The 22544-nt window shown below is 41.9% G+C and overlaps 3 protein-coding genes across 6 annotated transcripts in view; 1 reads left to right on the top strand and 2 right to left on the bottom strand.

Moving 5' to 3' along the window:
• The window catches only part of sos2 (son of sevenless homolog 2 (Drosophila)), a 38931-nt gene extending 28982 nt beyond the window's left edge, over positions 1-9949 (bottom strand). For all 3 annotated transcript variants that reach the window (XM_071524444.1, XM_071524445.1, XM_071524446.1), the window contains exon 1: positions 9092-9949. In XM_071524444.1, the coding sequence (XP_071380545.1) occupies positions 9092-9175 (84 nt within the window). In that variant the 5' untranslated portion in view covers positions 9176-9949. The remainder of the gene's footprint in view (positions 1-9091) is intronic.
• A 364-nt stretch (positions 9950-10313) lies between these two features.
• l2hgdh (L-2-hydroxyglutarate dehydrogenase) lies at positions 10314-18116 on the bottom strand. The gene is made up of 10 exons (XM_071524504.1): positions 17914-18116; positions 15765-15880; positions 15116-15267; positions 14225-14356; positions 13920-14082; positions 13782-13816; positions 13451-13618; positions 12997-13154; positions 12483-12614; positions 10314-11754 (listed from the first exon to the last, which is right to left on the bottom strand). Exons 1-10 carry the CDS (start codon positions 18003-18005, stop codon positions 11559-11561), a joined length of 1344 nt encoding a protein of 447 aa, XP_071380605.1. The 5' UTR covers positions 18006-18116; the 3' UTR covers positions 10314-11558.
• Positions 18117-18258: 142 nt separating this feature from the next.
• Positions 18259-22541, top strand: dmac2l (distal membrane arm assembly component 2 like). Of its 2 annotated transcripts, XM_071524449.1 has the most exons (5): positions 18259-18298; positions 18418-18512; positions 19725-19933; positions 20918-21089; positions 21190-22541. In XM_071524449.1, the coding sequence occupies exons 2-5, from the start codon at positions 18427-18429 to the stop codon at positions 21302-21304; spliced, it is 582 nt and encodes a 193-aa protein (XP_071380550.1). In that variant the 5' UTR covers positions 18259-18298; positions 18418-18426; the 3' UTR covers positions 21305-22541. The 2 variants fall into 2 exon arrangements, with proteins under 2 accessions (XP_071380550.1, XP_071380551.1); XM_071524450.1 differs by lacking the exon at positions 18259-18298 and having other exon boundaries at positions 18357-18512.
• Positions 22542-22544: the final 3 nt, after the last annotated feature.

Genomic DNA, 22544 nt, shown 5'->3' with positions numbered 1-22544 from the left:
ACATGCAGACTGGAATAGAGCCAGCCATACTGCGAGTGTAAAGCCGGGAAAGGAAAACCAGAGAGAAGCCACCAGAAAAATGAAAGCTGCACACATAAAACACACGCACACATACACAGACGTGCGTGTTTTTACAGACACAATATGCCAATTGACGGATGTTTTATCCAAAGCATGAGTGCATACATTTCTAGCATAAGTGGAGCAGGTGGGAATCGAACCCCTAACCCTTGGCAGCATCAGTGTCACAGTCTACACATTGACAAAAAACACAGAAAAAAAACCCAAATTAAATAGTAGGTCAAAATCTGTGTAGCAGCCCGGTGGTTTTCAACGAGGCCCGAGAGTCTGCGGGTTTTCATTCCGTCCGACCACTACACCAGCTGATTTCACTGATTAGTTTCACTGATTAGTTCACTGACGTTTTTGTTACTGTGTGAAACTCAGCTGGTTCAGCGTTTGGATGGAATGAAAACCTAAAATGTACCAAATGTAAAAAAAAAAAAAAAAGTGACCCAATCAGTCTGTGGGAGTAGGGGTTGACGGGAAGGAATTTAACACAATAAGCCAAATGCTGAAAAGGTTTGGCTAAGAAGTCTGTCTGATGTCTGCTCTACCAGCCACCTTGGCAGTTAGCCAGTCATGATTTGGAGGTTCGATATAAAAAAAAAAAATCTAGTAACTTGGTATAACAGTGGCTATGTTTACATGCACAAACAATTCTGTTCTTACTCAAGTTACCTGGTTCTGCGTAGACGAATGGAAAACTACGGTTATGAGAAATCTGATTAAGATAACCGATATTTAACAGGTTATAACAAGGCATGGAAATATCTTACTCCTTTTACTTTTGGTTTTCGCCATCTGCCCAAACTGACTTGTGCAGCATTGTGGGTACATTTTGATGTCAACAACAAAAAAAAAAGGCAGCACGCAATACTTACTATTGTTATTGGGATCACGATTTCTTTCTACTGTATTAGAAGTAACCTACTATTACTCAGTGAAAGTGAATTTGAAATTCCCCAAGTGGATCAATAAATCTTATCTTATCTGAAAGCGGGAGCTGGTGGATGCAGGTTCTCATACATACTCATACTTTTTTTTTGTTGGTGGACAGTCCTGTCTGTAAGCGAGACGCCACAGGAGCAAACAGGAATATTCTGTTAACTGGTTTATTCATGAGAACATGGATACTCAATTGCAGGGTATCAATGGTGCATGTAAACAGCTTAACCTGAATAAAGTATTACCAATAGCAGGGTTACACCACACATGTAAACACAGCCAGTGAAAGTGAATTTTGAAATGAAAAGTTCTGCCTCAGACAATGTAAACTACTCTGAATGTAGGTCTGCACAATTATCGCTAATAATTCTGATTATTTTACTAGATAATGCGATCGCATATATTAATAATGATTATTTGTCTCGATGATTTGGGGGAACAAAATTATTCTTGCTTACTTTTCATATCGTGTATCAAGATCTTGGTTTGACACAGTGGGTGTTTTAAAGGCAACAAAATGAAATTAGATGTTTCAATACTGCCAATTTCTAAAATAATTAATCAAATTATAATCGTGATAACCAATTACACAATATTAACTGTGCAGCCCTAACTAAATGACAGAGGCCAACCAATTTATCCATGCGGTAATAAATATCTACATACTGTATATATGCTTCTGAACATCATGTAAGTCGTAACTATAACACAACAGAGTGGTCAGGTGTTGTGTGTGTGCTGGTGGTAAAAGAAAAGCAAGGTTGGGGGTGATAATAGAGGCTGGATGGTGTTAATACAGGGTTAACATTTCTAATTCAATTGATTATTCTCCCGGCTGTGTATATGGGGCTGCATCAGGCTCAGGTTGCAGGTAATGTTGCTGTGTGTGTGTGTGTGTGTGTGTGTGTGTGTGTGTGTGTGTGTGTGTGTGTGTGTGTGTGTGTGTGTGTGTGTGTGGTGGGGGGTGGGGCTTGTTATTATACCCGAGCATGTGTCACTGTTTGTGATTCATGCCATGACATCATCTGCCATTACAACCAGACTGTCTGGGGAACCATAGGGCACAGATCAACTCTGAGACAACAGACACACACGTACGCACACACATTAAAAACACACACACACACACACACAGGAGATGCACAGCACAGACATACAAGACACACACAAAGACAAAGAGAAACACAGAAACACAGGGATAAACTGTAAGACGCACAGACAGAAACAGAAAATGACACACATATTTATGCATGTGCGAACAAACACATAGATGGCACACACACACACACATACATATATATATACTAGATCTGAAAGTTATTGACAAAATATCTAATTGCAATTATTTGACAGAATATTGGAAATGCGATTTAAGTTTTTCTTGTCATCAATTTTTAAAATTGTTTAAAGAAAAGTGATTTTGTTCAAATAAAAGAGATGTCAGTGGGCAGGAGTTTGATGAAAAGATTTTCACCAATACTGTACTTCATTAATGGACCAAAGATTAACTGGAGCTCTAAAATTCCTTAGAAATCCATTGTGGATGCCTCTCTCTCTCTCTTAAGCAATTAAATGCAGCCTCTGCGATTTGGAAACTGCAGAAGTTCATATTGCGATTTCGATTTTTCTTTTCCGATTAATTGTTCAGCTCTAACAGAGGACATAAACAGGTGACAGCACACTGGCACAAACATACACACACTGGAGACACAGTCACAAGCACACTATACTCCACTGGCAGGCAGCTAGCCTTCCTCACATGTAGAGCAGCAAGACAAAGGCTGGTGGACCTCCAAGCGACAACACGTGACCCTTGGGTGACCCCTGTCTGACCTGACCCAGTGCCCCTGGCCTGTGTCCAGCCTCGTCTCTGCCTCAACTCTGTCTGAGGACGGAGAGCACGCTGGTGTTGACAGGGCTGATGGGAAGGGTGGGGAAAGATGTGGATTAATCAGCCTGCGCTCCTCTCTGTGGACGGCCCGGGGCCGGTGCACAGGAAGTGCGACCCTGTTACCAAGAACATCCTGTCCAATCAACACGCAGAGCTCATCCCGGAGGTACGGGTCTCCACCGGCAACCGCCAGGGTCCAGATACTGTATGTCAGGCTCTTTGCTGTGTGATTCTTTACTCAACTCGAATTAAAGAGGTGAAGGCTGCTGAGGTTGAGGCTTCCCTTGCCTCACCTGTTCTTTTTTTTTTACTGTTTTTTTCCCCCTATATATTTTTTTTTTTTTTTTTTTTTTGCAGTAAATCCAGAGAAACATTTCCACATTCATAGTCAAGGTCTGAAAGTAACACCCGCCAAGTGCCAAATGCCAGTAAACTTTGGCTTTGGCGGATAAAGGGTCACCCACCACACTGACCGGTAACTCTTTGAGACAATAACATTTGAATGGCTCAGTTACATACAGTGTTTGGTCCTCATTTGTGGTCAAACTTTGTCCCTGCTGATCATTGTACATTCTCTCTAACCGTGAGCAAATCAAAGCAGAATCGCTGTGTATCAAACAGGCAAACAGGCTCAAACTGGCTGCCTGGTACGCTGCTTTACACAAAGCAGTAGTTCTGTACTTCTGCAAACTCTTCCTCCTGTTTCGTTAGTCCAATGTGGCGAGGTGTGAGGTCACTAAAAAGAAAAAAAATGAAGACTAAGACAAAAAAACATCCCTTGTATAAGTGAGTGAGCAAGTTTTAAATTAGAACTGAAAATGTACTCACACAGCACTTGATTCTGTACACAAAATAGCACTAAAATGGGTAAAAAAAAAAAAAAAACAGCCCTTAGCTAAACCAAAAAGTTAATTTCAGACACTGTTCATCCTACTATAAAATGAGGAAAACTCTGTCTGTCTGCATCCATTTTGCTCCTCAATGGGTTGGCCAATCAATCTGAAACTGCACATGGGCATTGAGCATTGGCATAGGCAGGGACTGACGAAGCTGATTTTTCCAGCTTCCCAAATTTACGCTGTTTATGCGCATTTTTGGCAAGTCTGCGCGGAGTTGTGGCGCGCTAGGGGTGCAACGGATCACAAAACTCACGGTTCAGATCGTATCACGGTTTTGAATCACGGATCGGATCATTTTTCGGATCAGCAAAAAGAAAAAAAAAAGGGTTCAATTAATTTAAAAATGTGCTACTTTGGCTCTGATGCAGCCGCCTCTCTCTGTCTGTAGTCTCGCTCAATGTCCCGCCCACAGCACTATCTGATAGGCTATTACTCGTGACGTGTAACCAATCAACACTGAAGGCTATGCCACAGACAGGCAAAGAGACTGGAGCTTCTCCGAGCGGAGCTGCGTGTCGAAGGGAAGGACGGCAGCATATTGCCGAAGTTGCAATAAACATCACAATCTTGTGATCTATTTCAACGATGACAAGCATGCCCAGTTTCCCGGTTACACCACTGAAAATGCCCGAAGGCAAGTCACAGCCTACGGGATTTCACTCAATGGAGGCGAAAGCGACGGCTTTTACGCAATCATTGCGCTTCAGAGTAAAACACAGCACGCATCTGTCTTGTCTGTATATTTTCACTGCAACTCTGCATCGAGATTTAGGGAATTATTACTTTAAAAAATAACAGCAGCAGTAAAACTGTATTTCACACTATGATGGTTAAACTTTGCAATTAATCCGCGGTTCACATGCGTGCCGAACCGTGGGGGCGGATCCGTACGGATCAACTACGGTCCGTTACAACACTATGGTGCATCCCCGGGTATGGACTAGTAGACAATTAAATTCTGATCTTATCTACAAGACACTAGTTTTATAAACCACATCTCGGCTCTATCAGTTGGGCTATAAGTCACAGTGGAGTGCCGTGAGTTCACCAGGTCAGCTGACTCTTAAGTGAGGGTTTCTTTATCCAGCTCGATGATGGATCAAACAGGTGATAGAAAAACAATATAGTAGGTGCACAAGTTAAATCTCAGCTTTACCCATTAGCCTGTAGCTCATTGAGCAGAGCTACCACAGTTAAGAATCTGCTCTCACTGCTTCTCAATCCAGTCAGGTGATAAGATATAATGTGATAAAATATAATGTGATAAAAACGAACGGCGCCTGGTGCTGCCACCACAACAAGGCCCTAAAGTCTCTAGCCAGACTCTTCTCTTCTGTGGTTCCTCGGTGGTGGAACGAGTTACCAAACTCCATCCGATCCGCAGAGTCCCTCTCAATCTTTAAGAAAAGGCTAAAGACCCAGCTCTTTAGTGAACACCTTCTCACCTGATGGACTGTCTAATCCAAAATAAAAAAAAAAATCTTTATCTGCCTCGTAGCACCTATGTCCTGTTGGACCAGAATTTAGCTTCATGGGACTTACTCTCGTTGTTCTCTCCTGACTAGATCATTGCTTGTCTTGTATTAAAATCTCATATGTACTTCGCTTTGGATAAAAGTGTCTGCCAAATGGGAAATTGTAATTGTAATTGATAAATCATACTCAAATCAATATATTCTGAATCTGGCAAGACTGGTTTCTGGTATTATGCACCATATAAATGGAACAAGACAGCAAAGAAATTTGAAATCATAATCCCCCCCTTTCTCTCCCTGATTTTAAAGCAATGGCATCCATCGCACATGTTTTATGATGCTTACGATTGCTTTTTATAACTTATGTCCCTGTATGTTGCTGACTGTTTGACCGTTGGAACATGTGACTGAATTGTATTTGCGTATTTTCTTTGTCATTTTTAGGAACGCTTTCTGTTCTCTGGTCTCTCTTGAAAAAAGGAACCTTGATCTCAATGAGACTACCTGACGAAATGAGGGATAAATGAAACTGAGCTGTAAGTCGGCGGGCTGTGATAAACAGGCGACCATTTGGGGAACATTGCAGGGCTACAATACACGCCTCTTGCTCTCTTGCACTGATTACATTGGAAACTTCTTGTCACCCTGATGAATTCTATTGTGCGTTTTGTCCCGTGTCCCAGTTCACTTCCTGCTGGCAGGTAAGTTACCCTTCCCAGATTGCCCAAAAAAAATCTGCCTGATATATAACAGCTTTTACTCTCCGCCTCTCAGAATAGAGTGTCATGAGCACAGCCAGTCCGACTCTTAACTGTCTCTCTATCTAGGTGGCAGATACTGTATGAGAAGTGATAGAAAGAGACAGCATGTGAGCTCTCACAGTTGGACTGTATCTCACAGAGAGGAGTGCTGGAGTCGAGGCCTATAATAAGTCGCCCTGTCTGATTCTTAACTGACAACTTCTCTTTTTAGCCAGGGGAAAAGAGGCAACAAAAACGCCGGACTATAATGAGACCAATCTCAGCCGTAACTTTTGGCCCGTGGTGAAGTCACCGTGTCAGATTCTTAACCGACGACTCTGTGTTGCCAGGATAAAAGAGGCAACATACACACAAAAACAAAGCAGGCCTGTAACACGACCAATCTCGGCTTTAAACGTCGGCCTGCGCCTCGTGGAGCGGAGCCCCGTGAACTCAACACCGTGCTCCGCTAACTCAACATGGCAATGGAATGAAACTGTACCCACCATACCCCTGGCCTTTCTCCCAATGCCAGTGAAACAGCAGACCTGGGGAATGCACAGTTATTATTAACACCAGCATGTCAGAGGCTAAATGACGCGCTTGCATAGCACCAGGCACGAGCCGCAGCGATCGAGAATAGCCGGGACACGCAGACGCGGCCGTGACACAAACCCCGGACTCCTCCATGGCAAAATGTCACGGTGAACATTAACGCCACAGAGAGAGACACAGATGAGCACACATGTGTATGGAGTACATAGGACCTGAAAGAGTAGCTACACAGTCGTATCTCTGATACAGAACAAGCCTTTTTCCTTTTTTATTGCTGGCATTACGACTGGCAGGCTGCTCATCAAAGTGTAATAAAGGCTTATTCCATTTCGGCATTATAAGTGAAAGGCTGTAATTTCAAGTTTATACACAGAGATCATAGTTAAGATGTCTCTGCATGATGTGTCTCCTTCCTGCAGCATGTCAGGGGAAAAGAAAAAAGGCTCAAGGCTCAATTCATAGTTTATATAATTTATCAAATGCTGGTAAATTTAGGCTGTGGGAAGTTTGTCGTCTACTAGCCACTTTTGCAGGTGATCAACCATCATTTGAAGATGCCAAGTCTAAAACTCTAGCTGGCTGGTTGATCAAAAAGTTATTTTGCTGCTCTGGTTCCAAGGAGTGTCTATCAACAGGTACTCTTTAATCCTGCCTCTAAATAGCAATCTAAATTCTCAGGGGTGGAGTCATCCAACATGGCTCCTTCTGACAAGGAAACCCCCCAGTGGACAGCTGTGAAAAACAGCGAGTCACAGTCAGTCAAAACCATAACAAACCTCTCTTGCGTCAATCTCTGACAGGCTTTCCCTCCGGCAGTTGTGTAACAAGTTGAGACAATGAAACCGCTGCACCACGGCCCACCACCTGCTCTCTCAGTTTCACCTGATTCATCATACAATCTCTACAGCGCTAGGGACTGGGGACAGAAACAAAACATTGTTATCTATAAATGTGATGTTGCTACACGGCTAATTCTATGGCTGGTAGTTCTGCAGGCGCTTTGTCGTACTATTAGCTTACCTCATAAGACCCATCATAACATTGCTTCAAAGTTACTTTGCATTAACAAAAATGCAAAACCATTACAAATGGGAGGGAACCGTTTATCATGTGTAGTCACTGACGAATCTGACAGCAAAAGTCTGCAGTAGACACTTGATTAGCTACACGTCATACAAATGACCTAGTTAACTAACTGCGACAATAAACAAAACAAAAAGTTAATTACACTGGATAGTCTACTATGGAATACACAAACATGCATATTTCATGTCTTTAAAAAAGCTTTCATCCATTTCAAGAATACAAAGTTCCTGCTCTAGTGAATCTGTATACTAACTTAAAAATGTCCTATCTCTACTTTGCACCACAACAAAGCTCTGCCACTTCAGCCTGTGTCCCTCTCTTCACCCAGGAGAGGCTCTTACAAGCCCCAGCCACATCAGGACAAGTAAATGTGTGTGTGTGTGGATCTCATTGTGGATATTGTGGGTTTATATCCTCCAAAAAAATACCTTGTCTTTTCAGTTAGGAGTCTGTACCTGTCATGGGTTTATAAGCCTTGGAAAGAACAGAGAGGGCAAAAGGTTGAGAAAACAGAAAATAAAACTATCCTGGTGACAAGGGGAAACCAAGGTGATGCAAGACAAGGGAAAGAGACAGACAGCCGAAAAGCCTATTGACCAAGACTATGCAACTGAAAATGTTTCTTGCTTTGAAAGTTTCAGTTAGCTTTGTGAGGATGAAGTCGCCTCTACTTGGAGAAGGGGGAAACCTGACGTCAATCCAGATTTAAACAGCTGCACTCGGTCTCTGCTCTGCTAGGATGAGACATCTCTGCTGCTATAGCCAACGAGGAAAACATGAAGCGGTTGGCAGCAACACACACATTGCTAATGTTTGACAGTGCATTTAATCTACAGGAAGAACGCAGTCCCACCACAGCTTCACTGGTATTTAACTAGAAGTTGTCATCTTGATTCCCTGCAGCTTAAAAGACAGAAGTAGCACCGACTCACAGTATACCTCGAAATTATGCAACACTTGTCAGTAGTTCAAGTTACTGTACAAACTGGTTAAAATTAACCTACTTCTTCAAAAACATGATGGGAAAAAAAGTCATTAGAGGGAAGTTGGGGAAGAGACTGTTGAGAAAACAGCCTAGACACTTTACACTGTAGACAGCCACTGAAACGAAACACACAAGTTTCAACATTGGTAAAGGTCTATTTTCATCAAGGGCTGCTTGTCTGGGAGGTCTTGTTAGGCGTTTTGATTACACTGGTTTAGTAGGAGTGTATGCTTACTAGTGATATAAGTGTGTGTGTGTGTGTGTGTGTGTGCTTGTGTGTGTGTTAGATAGTAAGGTGCCTGCAAATGAAATCAGTACTTCTGTAGCCCGTACCATTCATTCCCCAGTATGGGAGACATGTTTATAAAGATGATTGGGTGCGCGTCGAAGACTTCAAATGCTGGTTAGTTTGACAACAACTCCCCCCCCCCCGGTAATAAACAAAGTGTTACCTTTCGTAAAGCTTGCACGAAGAGGCCTCTCCATTTGTGACTGTTCTCGTCACTTGAAAAGTCATATATCTGCTGTGGCTGCATGGCTGTGGCGGCTCCTTGCGTTGCCGTGATCCGGGCTGAATTGTCAGCATCGGCCCCGGATAGTCCTTGTGGGTGGGTCAGTCCAGGCACGGTGAAAAAGTCAACTAGCTCGCTTGCAAATAGGGACAGTATCACTAAACCAGACGGTAAGTCCGGGGTCGAATAAGGTTGACTAGCGAGCTGTTAGCTACATGGGAAAAAGCACATGTATTAAGTTAACTCGCTAGCTTGGTAGCTAGTGAGGCTAGCCCGCTGCTGTAAACAGAGGACAGCAGCTAACTAAAAAGGGCTAGCTAATTAGCTAATAACAATGTCGCTAAATGTTATACGTGCTAGGGTTACTTGGCGTTGGCTAATAACGTTACCAGCAAACGAGCTAATAACAGGCACATTCACTCCGGCTCGATGTCATGCCATGGGAGCACAAGTTGTTGCTAACTAACTAAACAAGTTACGTTAGGTAATTTCTCGCCTAACACCTGTAACGTTAGCAGGCTAACCTTAGCTAGCTAGCTAACTACTGCTACAGGCTGCTGTTGGCCTTGATGCACTCCGAGTTATGTTGTGGCACACGACCCATTCAATTCCAAAGAAGGCACACTTTCTCCTCCGCTGTTTACTTCAAATTCAGTCATCTTCTCCGGAGCGATCAGTCGCGCAATCCAACATAAATCCCAAATATCGAAAAGTCCGAAGCATATCTATCAACGGAGACGCAGCGAAGCGCAGTCGAGATGTTTTTTTGGTTTAGTTTGTCAAGTCGATGATGTTCGTACCAACTCTGCTGCCTGTCTGACGGCCTTCCCCTCGCTGCTGCTCTTTGCGCCCCGCGCAGCCAGACAGCTGCTGTCACGCACGCTGCGCTTCTGCGTAATTTCACATTTTATTGGACAGAAAAAAAAACAAGGCTGGACTTTTGTAGTTTCTTTGACTGCGCTTTGTAGATACATGCTCAAAGGGATTCTAAATACATTTTCGGGACGTTCACTTTTCCTTTGTCCATAAGAAAAGTGTTATATATTACATCACTGTTGCAAAAAACAACAAACATTATTTAGGCATAACACGTATTATACAAGTCAAGCAGACCAAATTCATGAAAAATTGATTTTATTTTCATGCCACTATATAAACAGTGACTGTAGAAACATCAAGTAGACGTAGTTTGAATGGGTCAAATTTTGATATATTTTTTTGCTCATACAGATTTGTTTCTGTGGGTCTGCCCCCTTCTGGACATACTGTATAAGTGCTTTGTTCAAATGCAAAATTAAAAAGTAACCCACAGTCCAAGAGACAACAGACCAAGGAGTCTACATATTAAAAAAGAAATGCATGGCATAAAGCACAGACATTAGTACATTTGTTATTCAAAAATACATATTTATGGCAATACCTTCAAGATTCATGTGTCAATGAACGGGCTGTCAAAGAATATATGACAGTAAGACTGGAGCTGTAGCTGGACGTATTTGACAATATTTGTAACATCTGAAACTAAAATATAGCAGAATGCAGATTGCAGATGCATAATTACATGAGACTGACCCCTCCACACAAACACACACACACACACACACACACACACACACACAGTCAGCATATAAGAGAACCAGATATTCTTAGTTTACCGTAGCATAAATGTCAAATCACATAGACAGTGTATTTAGTCTTGAGATTCTTACAAAATGTATTTCATGGTGAAATAACTGCCAAATGAACTTAGCACAACCCGTGTATTTCCGTAAACTGGAAACTAATATTCAAAACCACAGAGATCATTCTTACAGTTCAGGGGATTTTTACTGTCCAATATTTTCCTCTGGGGTGAAACTAACTGTTGTCATCCAGTCAGTGGCGGAAGATCCTAAAGTAAAAGTAGAAATGTCCTGATACAATTATACTCTGTGAAAGTCCCCTGTTTAAAATTTGGAAATTCCCAAAAATAAAATTCAATACATTCTATATAAGGTTCTTTTAACACTTTCTGTGAGGCTAAAGGAGTCAGCGATCTTACGTTTGGTTACACTTTAATTATTAATAGTTAATAATGCTTCATATTGGTAAATTCAACTGGTAACCGCTCTTTCTTTCAATCAGTAAATGTAGTGTAGAAAAATAGAGTAGATTTACTTTGAAATGTAGTGGAGTAAAAGTATAAAGTAACTTAAAATGGGACTGCTTAAGTAAAACTACCTCACAGCTGTAATTGAGTAAAGCACTGAAGTAAAAGATACGTTACTTTATCCTCCTAAATGAAGGTAATAAAAATGTTGTTCTGTGCAGACAGCGATGCTGAGGTAGTGACAGGACAACACAGCTCTGACGCTTCACTCGGTGACCTCAAGCTGGGATGTCTGGCGTTCTCTCTCCCTCCGTTTCTCTACAGCGAGAAGCGGCTCTCCACCTCGTCTGCGACCATCTCAGCGATGGCGAGGGAGGAGGTGGCCGCCGGCGAGGGGGCGTTCCGCACGTGGAGCACCCGGCTGCCCACGTCCCCGACGCCGCCGTCAAACACAAAGTCGTCCACCAGGTTTCCGTCCCGGTCCAGAGCCTGGGCTCGGACTCCCGCCGGGCCCCTGGGAGAGGAAACAAAACAAAATTAAATCATCTTACCAATACATATGATCTGATGCAACTATACCTTGTGCTAGTAAGCTTGTAAAAACCAGAGGTGGGGACTCGAGTGACAATTTTGATTGCTTGAGTCTTGACTTGATGCATGAAGAGAAGACTTGAGACTTGACTCTGACTTGTACTTTGATGACTTGAAAAGGTTTCTAAAGTCTTGACTTGAGATCTTGTGTTTGTGTAAATGACTTAGATTGAAAGTGATGAGATTTGTTCCAGCAGACGACTGAATTTAAATTCTGTTTTCTGAATTTGTATGGAATGATTGAATTTATTGAAGTTGAAACTGATTATAGAAATCAAACTCATGATGCTCTTACCAAGTTTTTATCCTATTAAAACCATATTGCATTGAAAAGTCCTAGATATTTAGTTTTCTTTAAGATATTAAATTGATACTGTACTCTTGATTCGTTCTGACTTGACTTGCTGTTCTACATTTACACTTGTGACATGGACTTGACTTGGTAATCTACATTTAGATTTAGGACTTGACTTGAGACTTATGCCTCAAGGCTTGAGACTGACTCGGGACTTGAGCAAAGCTGACTTGGTCACACCTCTAGTAAACACTTGTCACAGATGTTTCACTCAGCATTTTTCCCCTTCCTCCAAATTAGCTGATGTGTATTTCTACAGCATACGTGCATTTTGAAATCCTGTTTCATTGCTTTACCTGAGCACATCACTCAGAGAGAGTTCAGGAATGTACTTCTGCAGGATTTTAACCTGTGCGCTAATGAAAACGCCTCTGTACATTTCCCCGAGCCCATAAGAAATGTTCTTCAGCACCAGCCTCTGGAGGCCTCTGTCGAATAAAGAAAGAGAGAAATATATCAGTCACCTGGCACGGCTGCATTATTAGTGGCTCGGTTATGTAACAATTACATGGTAATTAGATGATTTCAGAATCTGTGTGAGTACTTGGCAAAATGTAACACGTTTATAAGCACCATAGAGCCACTTAATCTTTAATTTAATTTACATCTTTTATTACTATTTTTACTAATGAGTAATGAGGTTCATCTTATCATAAATTAAGTTACTCTGATTCAGATGTAAGTGCAGAGAATGGCAAGTGCTACAACATCTTCTTATTAATAATCATTTTTTACAGCACTTTTCAAAACACAGTTCCAAAACTCTTTACTAAGAAATAAATAAAAATAGAGATAACTTCCATACTGTACCTGAAAGACAGTGCGTCTGCAAAATCTCGGAGGTTAAAGTCATAAACTTTGTAACCTTCCCGTTTGAAGGCCAGGACGGCGTTGGGGCCGAGCCAAACGCTGCCATCCATCCGCGGGGTGAAGTGAACTCCAAGGAAGGGGAACCGAGGGTCGGGCACCTGCAAACAAAATTGTATATAAAAAAAATCAAACAGAGCAGCAAAAACTAAGTAGATATGCAGTAACTGAATCCATCCAAGAACCAAATAATATAATGCTTTAGAAGCTTGAAGGTGGCCTACTCGTCTCCTGGGTGCTTTGAAAAATATAAACGTGAAGTTCTCTAGTGCAGCTTTATGACAGTAGAGGTTGTACACTTTTAAGTAGAGGGAAACATTCACAGATCAGTTGATTTAGGCTGACTATACAACTGAAAAAAAAAAAATCTAAATGGACTGTTTATCGGAGGACTTACCGGGTAGATATTTCCCTTGACCAGATAGTGTTTCTCTGGCTTCAGGACCAGGTAGTCTCCTCTGAAAGGCACGATCCGCGGCTCCCGGCTGCACCCAGATATCTGGGACAGGCGGTCTGAGTACAGGCCTCCGCAGGTCAGGACGTACCGGCACCGCACCTCGTTGCCCTGCCAAAAACAATGCCATGCAAGTAATGCAAACAATGCAAGAAATGGAAACAGTGGAGCACAAGAATGTAAAAGTGAAAGGATCAGCATGTTCAGATCGATAGATAGCCTCGTATCTTGAGCACATCTGCTTTCACCTCTCTTTCACACACATGCATCTTACCTTTGTGTCTCTGACTGCTATCGGATACTTCATTCCTGAAACGTGATAAAAAAAAGAAGGTGATATGTATTAAGATGGAGGTACAATAACTCATAAGGGTGATGCAATAAGCAGTGGTGCAAAGGAGCTGTTTGTTACCTTCAGTGCTCCCGGCTTGGCTCTCCTTGGCCATGGCGATGTCGTTCACCTCGTAGTCCGTCACCACGGTGCCGCCCGCCTCTTCGAAGTCTTTGCCGTACGTGAGAGCGACCAGCCGCCAGTCCACAATGCCGGTGTAGGGCGAATCCAAGGCCATGATACCCTGGAAGGACGAACTTACGATAAAGCCTTCACAGCGATCTTCTCTCTTGTCCGACGTACACAAACACACTCCTACATGGCTCTACAGCGCTAACATTTGTGGTAGCATAAAAAGTAGGGACGGGCGTCTTGGAGCGTCTTACCCTGCAGTACGGCTCTCGCTCTCGGATTCCCTTGGCGTCCACGATGCCGAGGTCGCGCACGTTGTTCTGCAGGCCGCGCTCGTACAGAGCCTTCAGCCTGGGGATCTCCTCTTGCTCTAGGGCAACAATAAGCTGGCAACACAGAAATATCTCTGATTAGTACGGACTTAGATTGAACATAATGATCCACACTGCAGACCTTTAAAGCTCCTGTATAGCTGTATAACATGGCACTAACACTTCCAGGGTTAGGGGCCCGATTCCAATTGGGGTAACCCATACTAAAACTGTATGCATTCATATTATTAGACACAATGAAAGTTTGCTTTCCTAGTGTTATTCATATTCATTATTTAGCATATCTAAATGACAAATTGAAAATAAAATCCACTTTATGGTCTATTGTCCTTTGTCTAATGAGCTGGAAAGTATGATTTATAGCAAAATGATTTTTGATTTGACAATTTTGATAGACATGCGATGTTCTTTAGAAAAGGTGCATTCTGTGTGGAAAACTTTATCTGTAAAGCCTACACTTTGTGTAATACCTGAGTTTGTTTTGGGAAATGTTTGTGATACCTGTGTATTGCAGCATGATGTATGGATGTGTCTTGTAAGTCCATGTCGGCTTACAAGACATAATTTACATAGCAACTTAATACAATGAAAGATATCATAGAACAGGAAATAAGAGTAGAGAAAGAGGATTCCAGACATGAAGATAAAACAAATTAAAATAGAAAGGAGACAAGACAGGATTACAAACTGGGATAACACGCATTAGAAAAATGCATTGATTGCATGATACAGAAACAAAAAAACATACATAATACCCAAAGTAAACATGTAATATAACAGCATAACTTATTGGGCTAAAGCAGTAAGGCAGACCTTTCCACATCTCTTGTAAGGGAGGCCTTTCTTCTCACAGTACTCGTAGGCTAGAGTGGCTCCTCGCACACACAGACGGGCCTTCAGCGACCCCGGGGTGTAGTAGATCCCGCTGTGAATGACTCCACTGTTGTGCCCACTCTGGTGCACAGCTGGTGGTTTAAAAAAGGAGACACAGAGAGAAATTATAAAAGAAGAAGAAGAAGATTAAATAATAATCTGCTATAATAGAAAGCTTACTGCTGATTTATACTGCTGGCGCCATAAAGATCCATAACTTTATATTATTTTTATTTTATACTATATATCGACTGTGAAGTTCAATGCAAACCAGGAGTTATTTTGTGATGAAGTATTGTAATTTACTCTTTTTTTTTTTTTACCCAGTTATATTCCAAACCATATTAGACTCCCAACAAACAAAGTAACCAAACTACCTCAGGAAAGTAAAACAAACTCAAACAGGTCAATCCTTTTTTTTCGATTTCACATGTTGGCCAATTCCTCTTTCATTGCGTAATATAATTGGGTTTCAGCGACTAGAACACCATGATCACTTCCTGCTCCTTTCTGCTCTGCTCTCACGCCACAACACAACACAACACAACACAACACAACAGCACCGTCCTCCTCCAAAACCACAACTCACAAAGCTCTTTCTCCTTCTCCAGCAGGATGAAGCTGAGCGTCGGGTGTCTCAGGATGAGCTCTCGGGCCGTAGCCAGGCCCACGATGCCGGCTCCCACTATGGCCACGTCATACGAGCTGGAAAACACATGTGAGGTTAGTGTGAGCTGTGGTTCGGCTTCAACATGGGCACTGATAAGCGTTTGGCTTCACAGGTTCATTGACTGTAACAGGGCAGAAATCACAGAGAGAGGAATATTTAGGTCAGTGGTTCAATGTCCAACTGTACATGACTGGTGTGGCTTCATCTGAGCAGCCTGCAGACCTTTGTAACTGAGTTTTAGACGCCTGTCCCAGAAATTGATCACTATGGAAAACCATGTAGTTCAGTGATTCTCAACCTGGGGGTCGCGAGATGATTTTGGGGGGTCACAATATTATTTACGGGATAGGAAAAATCATATTTCTTCTATACAAACGTATTATCATGTCGATTTTTATGATTTGTCTCTAATTTGGGCTTTTTTCTTAGCACACTGAATAGTTTTCAGCCTCTCTGTCTCCTCTGATAATGCATCAAATGAAAGGACCTGAAAAGGGAAAATCATCCTTTGGTTGTTGTTGTCTAGTTTGTTTTTTTGGTCTTTAACGGTTCACCACTCTGTAATTACGCAGCCAGCGACGGGGTCACAAATAGGCATATTACATCGTTTTACGGGGTCACGAGCCAAAAAGGTTGAGAAGCCCTGCTGTAGTTCAGAGGCTATGCAGGTATACAGAGAATACCAAACTGTTTCACTGGCCTAAGTAGTGTTTACCCACCTATAAACCTAATTACAATGCACCAACATCTAGGTGGGGTCACAGTGTATGCAACAATCCCAATATAACCAACCTCTCCACCATAGAGTATCACATAACCAAGCATTTGCAAACAATAGAAGAGCTGAAAGAAAGAAATATTCCACCCTGGCGGAACATTTTTACTGCTGCGCTCTCACAACTCCACAGGACCTCGGGAACAGTCAAACATCTTGCTTTAATTATCTATAACTGCAAACAGGCAAAGTATTTGGGGAAAACATCACAGTCAACACAGGATGAAATATTGTCACCAAAATCTGCTTGGATTATTTGTGCCATAATGATTTTTTTTTTTTTTTTTTCAGAACAAAAGGGAGTGGTGGGGATCACGGCTCCCAGGGACGCCCACTTATCTGGATTCACCATTTCTGAACTCTGTGTGCTAAAAAGTGAAAATGTTCTCCTAAATTGAAATATCGCTTCAAGGGCTTTGGAACAGACAGAACTTGCACCGACTTGTACCATTGCTCATGCTTAAACCTGAAGAATAATTAATCTTTCAACCATGTGTTCAAATTGGGATCAGTTGTCTAGCTGGGCTGCATATAGAAAGGCACAGACAGGTGAATTAAGACAGTTATCTTGATTGAAATGAAACAATAATTCTGAGATTAAAAAAAAACATATTCTCAGTTGTTTTAAAGCTGGCAGGAAATGGCCAGATGGCCCCTGTTATATAAGCTACATACTTCCTAGAACTGACTGTAGCTTGAACATACAGCTAATGCAGAACACATGGGGCACGCATTGCCACCTAAAGGCGCAGTTCACCCAAAATCAATTGTATGCAACACTGACTCGCACTTTTTTGAGTTTTTGGTCACTGGCACTACTCTGAAAATGCAGTTTGTCAAACTAGAGACGATTTAACGCTGAAAAGTAAATAACCTATTCTACTGGTAACTTGCAACCCTCCAGTAAACTATAAAATACTTTGATAGAGAAGTTTGAATGCATGCGAACAGCACAGAACAGCGCGTGGATGGAGCAACACACAGATAGGGAGACTCAACGCTGACTTTGAAATTGGGTTGTGTGGGTAAACAATGAAATGAGGGTGTAGATGAGGTTATGCAAATGTCGAAATGTTATGCAATGTCTGCTTCGTGCTGAACTGTCCTTGGCAATGACTGGGAACAACTGTAGATAGTTATCTTTGCACGGATCCTCCTCTCCTCCTCTCGTCTTTTCTTAACATTAACTATGCAAACTGAATACGTGAATCAGGCTCACGTGTGAATGAGCTACTACACCCATACCGTCAGTTGCAACCTTCCTTGTTTTGCTTTCTGTAATATAATACTTACCTGTGGAGGTTTCTGGCTGTAACGCTCCTCAGCAGTTTTGGCTGCGCTGCAAAAACAGCCGCGAAAGAAGCGCGGCTCAACATCCGGGTCATTATCACAGCGTTTAAAAAGCACCTTAAATTAGCATCGACATTGCACAGAAAGCTAACAAATTCACCCTGAGTTGTCTGTGTGTGTTTCCTCCTGCTACTACTACTACTGAGCCATCCTGCTGCTCTCTTCAAAGTGGAGAGGTGACTCCGCCCCCGCCTCGACACACAAACTTCACCCACTTGGACGTTCGCCCGTACAGCCAATGGGAGGGCACGTTTTCGGCGCGTCAGCAGGTCGAAGGTCACGCCGATGGACGCGTTCCCAATGTAAACAGTCTGGTGGTGGAGGACAGGTGAGAGTTTACCTCTGTTTATCGGTTGGCGCTGCCTCTCCTGTCTGTTTTAACTGACTCGGTTCGTTTTGTCGATACAAAACTAAGAAGTCAGATGTTTGTTTTTCTGTTTTTTTCAGCGCTGAGACATGAGGCTTTTGTCCAAAGCAGCGCAGACTGCTGCTGTGTGTCAGAGGAGGCAGTTCTGGGGCTGGCTCAATGCAGTTTTCAACAAGTGAGACACCTTTAATCCCCACAGATTACACCTGTGTGCTATAGCTGTGACACTGTAACAAGCAATGCATGAACAGACTAGTTAGTACATGTTGATGGATGTGGAGTGAGGGCTTCATTAGCAGAGAAATGCCAGCTACACACTGAGGAATTGTTTGTAGAATAAATGGTTATTGACGTCTAGGTTAAAATTTGGCTACATAGGGATTAAAGGTTAAAGTTTAGTAGACGTCTACGTCGTTTTTGGTATAAAATAAACATAATAAAGCGTTATCTTGGACATAAAGATCTCTCTGGTGCGTATTTGTGATATTTGCAACTGTTCACGCATGTTCAAATATGTAATAATGCATTTACTGCTTGGTGTAAAACTTGCCAATACAAAACCAAAATGATCCTGGACTGTTAATGGTATTCCCATGATGCCACATGCATTTCCTGCCAATATGGTGCTTTACAACATACACAGCTCACTGGCTGCGGCTGTCATTTGATTATAATCACCTGTTAATTTATCACCTGTTAATTTCCTACCAAGCTGGCCATGTGGTGATGGAACAGAATACTATGAATATGAGGGCTAACATCATGTCTAGTGCTCAGTGGGTAATAATTAGGTAATCTGTCAAATATCATTTTATAAACAGGGTAATTTGCTCAGGTTAAACAAGGGGACAGGTGGACAGGTTGTGAGTTTGACCCACATTTCTATGTAGTTAATATTTTGTGTAACCTTCTTTATGGCCTCCTCCTCCTGCCCTCTGATCAACCACCAAATGTGACCCATAATATTACATGTTATCAACTAGGCCTGCAGCTAACGTTTATTTTCGTGATCGATGAATCATTTAGTCTATAAAATGTCAAAAATAATGACAAATTCCCATCACAAGTTACCAGAGCCCAAAGTGAATTTTAAACTTGCTTACTTTCTCTAACCAGCAGCCAAAAAAACCCAAAGTATTCATTTTATAATTATATGAAAAGGAGAAAAGCAGCAAATCTTGGCATTTATGAAGCTGTAACCAGCAAATGTTTGGTGTTTTTACTTGATAAATGACTAGAATGATCAAAATTATATTCTATGAATTTTCTGTTGATCGACTAATCGATGAATTGACTAGTTGTTTCAGCTCTATTATCAACGTATAGTTCAGTAACTGCTGCTGAACTCCCTCTGATCATAACTTCTCCCTCTGACTGTGATGTGCAGGGTGGATTATGAGCGGATCAAAGCCGTCGGTCCGGACCGGGCGGCGGCAGAGTGGCTCCTGAGGTGCGGAGCCAAAGTGAGGTTTCAGGGTTTCGACCGCTGGCAGCACGACTACAACGGCCTGCCCACCGGACCTCTGGGCAGATACAAGATCCAGGCAATCGACGCCACTGAATCCTGCATCATGTACAGAGGCTTCGACCATCTGGGTCAGTGTGGAGATCGTCGTGTCCTTGACCTTGTGACCCCGTCCCGTTCTCATTTTCATTCTCTTCCATAGTTAAAATGTGTGTTCATGTTTTCCCTCAAATAGATTTAAAGACACAAGATTGTTGTGAGAGACAAAATACATACAGGAGAGTAAGAAGGTTAATTATTAGAACATAAAAGGAATAATGTCTCAAAAATATGCAGTCTGCCATCTTTCCTGGTGCGCTTATGTCATATATATCAGTGATTCTCAACCTTTTTCATATCAAGGACCCCTAATTTTAGTCCACATTTGGGCCTCGGACCTCCATTTGATGAGATTTTGTGTCTCGGACCCAAATATGCGAATATTTTTATTGTTAGATGTGATTTTGTCCAGAATTCTATGACTATCTGTATTGTAGGTAGAGAGATAACAGAGAAACTATGATCAAAACAGTCATTCTTCTACATTTTCTAGTTGTGTTAACTTCTTGTAAATGAAATAATGGTGAAGTTTAACAATTCGTCAATTTGCTTGGGGACCCCCTGGAACCCCCTCAAGGACCCCTGGTGGACCCTGGACCCCACGTTGAGAAACACTGATATATATATCATGTTTATTCAATTTTAGAAACCCCAAATATGTCAAAATGACTGTGATTTTGCATTTACAGTCGATTCCTAACACAAGTTTGACCTCGGCTGTTCACCTGAAAGCGATACATGCCCATGTTAACAAGAAAGGGAAGGCGAGGGTGAAAGTACGTCTCTCCCAGACTGATTATCCAAATGTGACGCAAGTGGCAGGGATGTTTTACACCGGGCAGGGAGAGATAGCGCACTGTCAGTCTGACCTTGTTGGCCGCTGCACTTTCCAGAGTACACACACACACACGTTTTTTTGGGGGGTGCCAAGTTCTTCTCCTTTTTCTATGTAAATGAATCAACTGAGACGATGCTAATCACCGCTTTTTGTTGTGTTCCCCCTTTTTTTTTTCTAGACGGCTTGAAATACCTGGAAGAAATGAAGTTCAACAAGTGTATCTATATTGAGGACACCTGCCTGGAGAGGTTGAGCTCAATAGAGAATCTGCAGGAGAGTTTGTACACGATGGAGATAGTGTCGTGTGGAAATGTGACAGATAAGGGTGTCATCGCCCTGCACAAACTCAGGTGGGTTTTTATTCCCAATTTCAGACTGTCACTGTCCACAAAAATAAAAAAATCTTCCCTATTTCATGTAATCATCAAATATTTCTATTCATTCCCAAAGGAATCTGGAGTATCTGTTTCTCAGCGATCTGCCCGGCATCAAAGATAAACAGAAGACAGTTGAAAGGCTTCAGACGGCACTTCCTCGTCTGGACATCGCACTGGACCTCGAGTGAAAACAGCTTTCTGTTCAGGAGAGTGTTAGAGGGGTTTTTTGAAGTATGGACACCTTCGAAGGTTTTCAGAGTAGAAGACACAAACTTGAAAAAGGAAAGACTTTAGAGCATTGCAGGGCTTTCAAACGTGCAGAATCCTTTGATTGAAAGGTCAAGTTTATTTCCACGGCAATGTGAAGCCTGCTTGAGTATTTCTTTTTCAAATGAGAGTGTGTGCAGCACGGCATTGTGGGAACTACTAAATGAAGAGGCCAGCTGATCGAGCAGCTTTGAGCTTTAAGTAGATTCGAGGCTATAAAGAAACAGAACAGCAAGAGCAAAAGTTGAACAGCACTTTATATTGTTGACATCAAAAAATGTTTCAAAGAATGATCTATTCTATAGTTTATTATATTCTCAACATTCAGGGTATTAAAGGTTACTCCATATATGGGTACAGAGAGAAAACAATAAGTTGAAAAGGTTGAGGAATTCAGGAGTCTTTGAATTATTTCCCTATAGATTAATTTGGCATTTGTAAAACATCCGAGAGCAGATAGATGGCTGTGAACATCCTTAGCACCAAAGTTCCAGAGATGATGAGTGAAATGTGGTTTTGTTTCTACTGTATACTAGTAAATGTGGGTAAAATGTCTTGTTAAAGGATTGTTAGGGACTGTATTCACTCCTGACTTAACATAAATATTATTTCCAAAAATGACATAATAGCTTCTCTGTGATTTCAAGCTCCTCGGCTTGCTCATGAGTCATTTTCATGTGACAAAAGGTCAAGGTTTGCGTCCTACATTATAACTTACTTGAGACAATCAAATTAAGCGACAAAAAAAATACTCTACCAAAGACGTGTCACTCATACAGAGTCCATCGTTATATATAAAAATACATTTGGCAAACCAGGCAAGGCAGTGTGTCATCGTTTCACCCCCAGTCTACTCAGCATCTACAAGCAGAGCAGCAGATCGCTCCTTGTCTTTACACAAAGTCATACAAAATACATAAAATCAGCTTGAAATGTAGGCAACATACATAAACCAACTGTCTTTAGTCGACATATTGGGAATAGTGCATAGACTGACATGACAAACAAGAGACACCCCACACACCCCATATGAAAAAAAACAAAAACAAAAAAAACTTGGTTCAGTCCTCTTGCTCGCCTGAAAACGGTGAAAAGGTGCTACCAGAATCTGCTTCATTTCCTGAGATTTCCAGAAAACGCTGATTGTTGGTGGAGTTGTGG

The sequence above is a fragment of the Centroberyx affinis genome, unplaced genomic scaffold, assembly GCF_046629955.1.
Source record: "Centroberyx affinis isolate AG114_WGS23_722 - 3 ecotype Tasmania unplaced genomic scaffold, CSIRO-AGI_Caff_v1 ptg001198l_1, whole genome shotgun sequence".
NCBI classification, from domain to species: Eukaryota; Metazoa; Chordata; class Actinopteri; order Beryciformes; family Berycidae; genus Centroberyx; species Centroberyx affinis.
The sequence above is the reverse complement of the archived record's forward strand: the minus strand, read 5'-3'. Positions and strand labels throughout refer to the sequence as shown.

What these genes read in the sequence shown, in the direction of transcription:
- l2hgdh (XM_071524504.1), bottom strand. Translation starts at nt 18,005, where the DNA reads ATGACCCGGATGTTGAGCCGCGCTTCTTTCGCGGCTGTTTTTGCAGCG. An exon ending in AGCGAGAGCCGTACTGCAGG is followed by an intron (nt 14,083 to 14,224) that starts GTAAGACGCTCC and finishes TCGTCCTTCCAG; the next exon opens with GGTATCATGGCCTTGGATTC. An exon ending in CCAAGCCGGGAGCACTGAAG is followed by an intron (nt 13,817 to 13,919) that starts GTAACAAACAGC and finishes ATCACGTTTCAG; the next exon opens with GAATGAAGTATCCGATAGCA.
- dmac2l (XM_071524449.1), top strand. Translation starts at nt 18,427, where the DNA reads ATGAGGCTTTTGTCCAAAGCAGCGCAGACTGCTGCTGTGTGTCAGAGG. An exon ending in CTCAATGCAGTTTTCAACAA is followed by an intron (nt 18,513 to 19,724) that starts GTGAGACACCTT and finishes TGTGATGTGCAG; the next exon opens with GGTGGATTATGAGCGGATCA. An exon ending in ATCGCCCTGCACAAACTCAG is followed by an intron (nt 21,090 to 21,189) that starts GTGGGTTTTTAT and finishes TCATTCCCAAAG; the next exon opens with GAATCTGGAGTATCTGTTTC.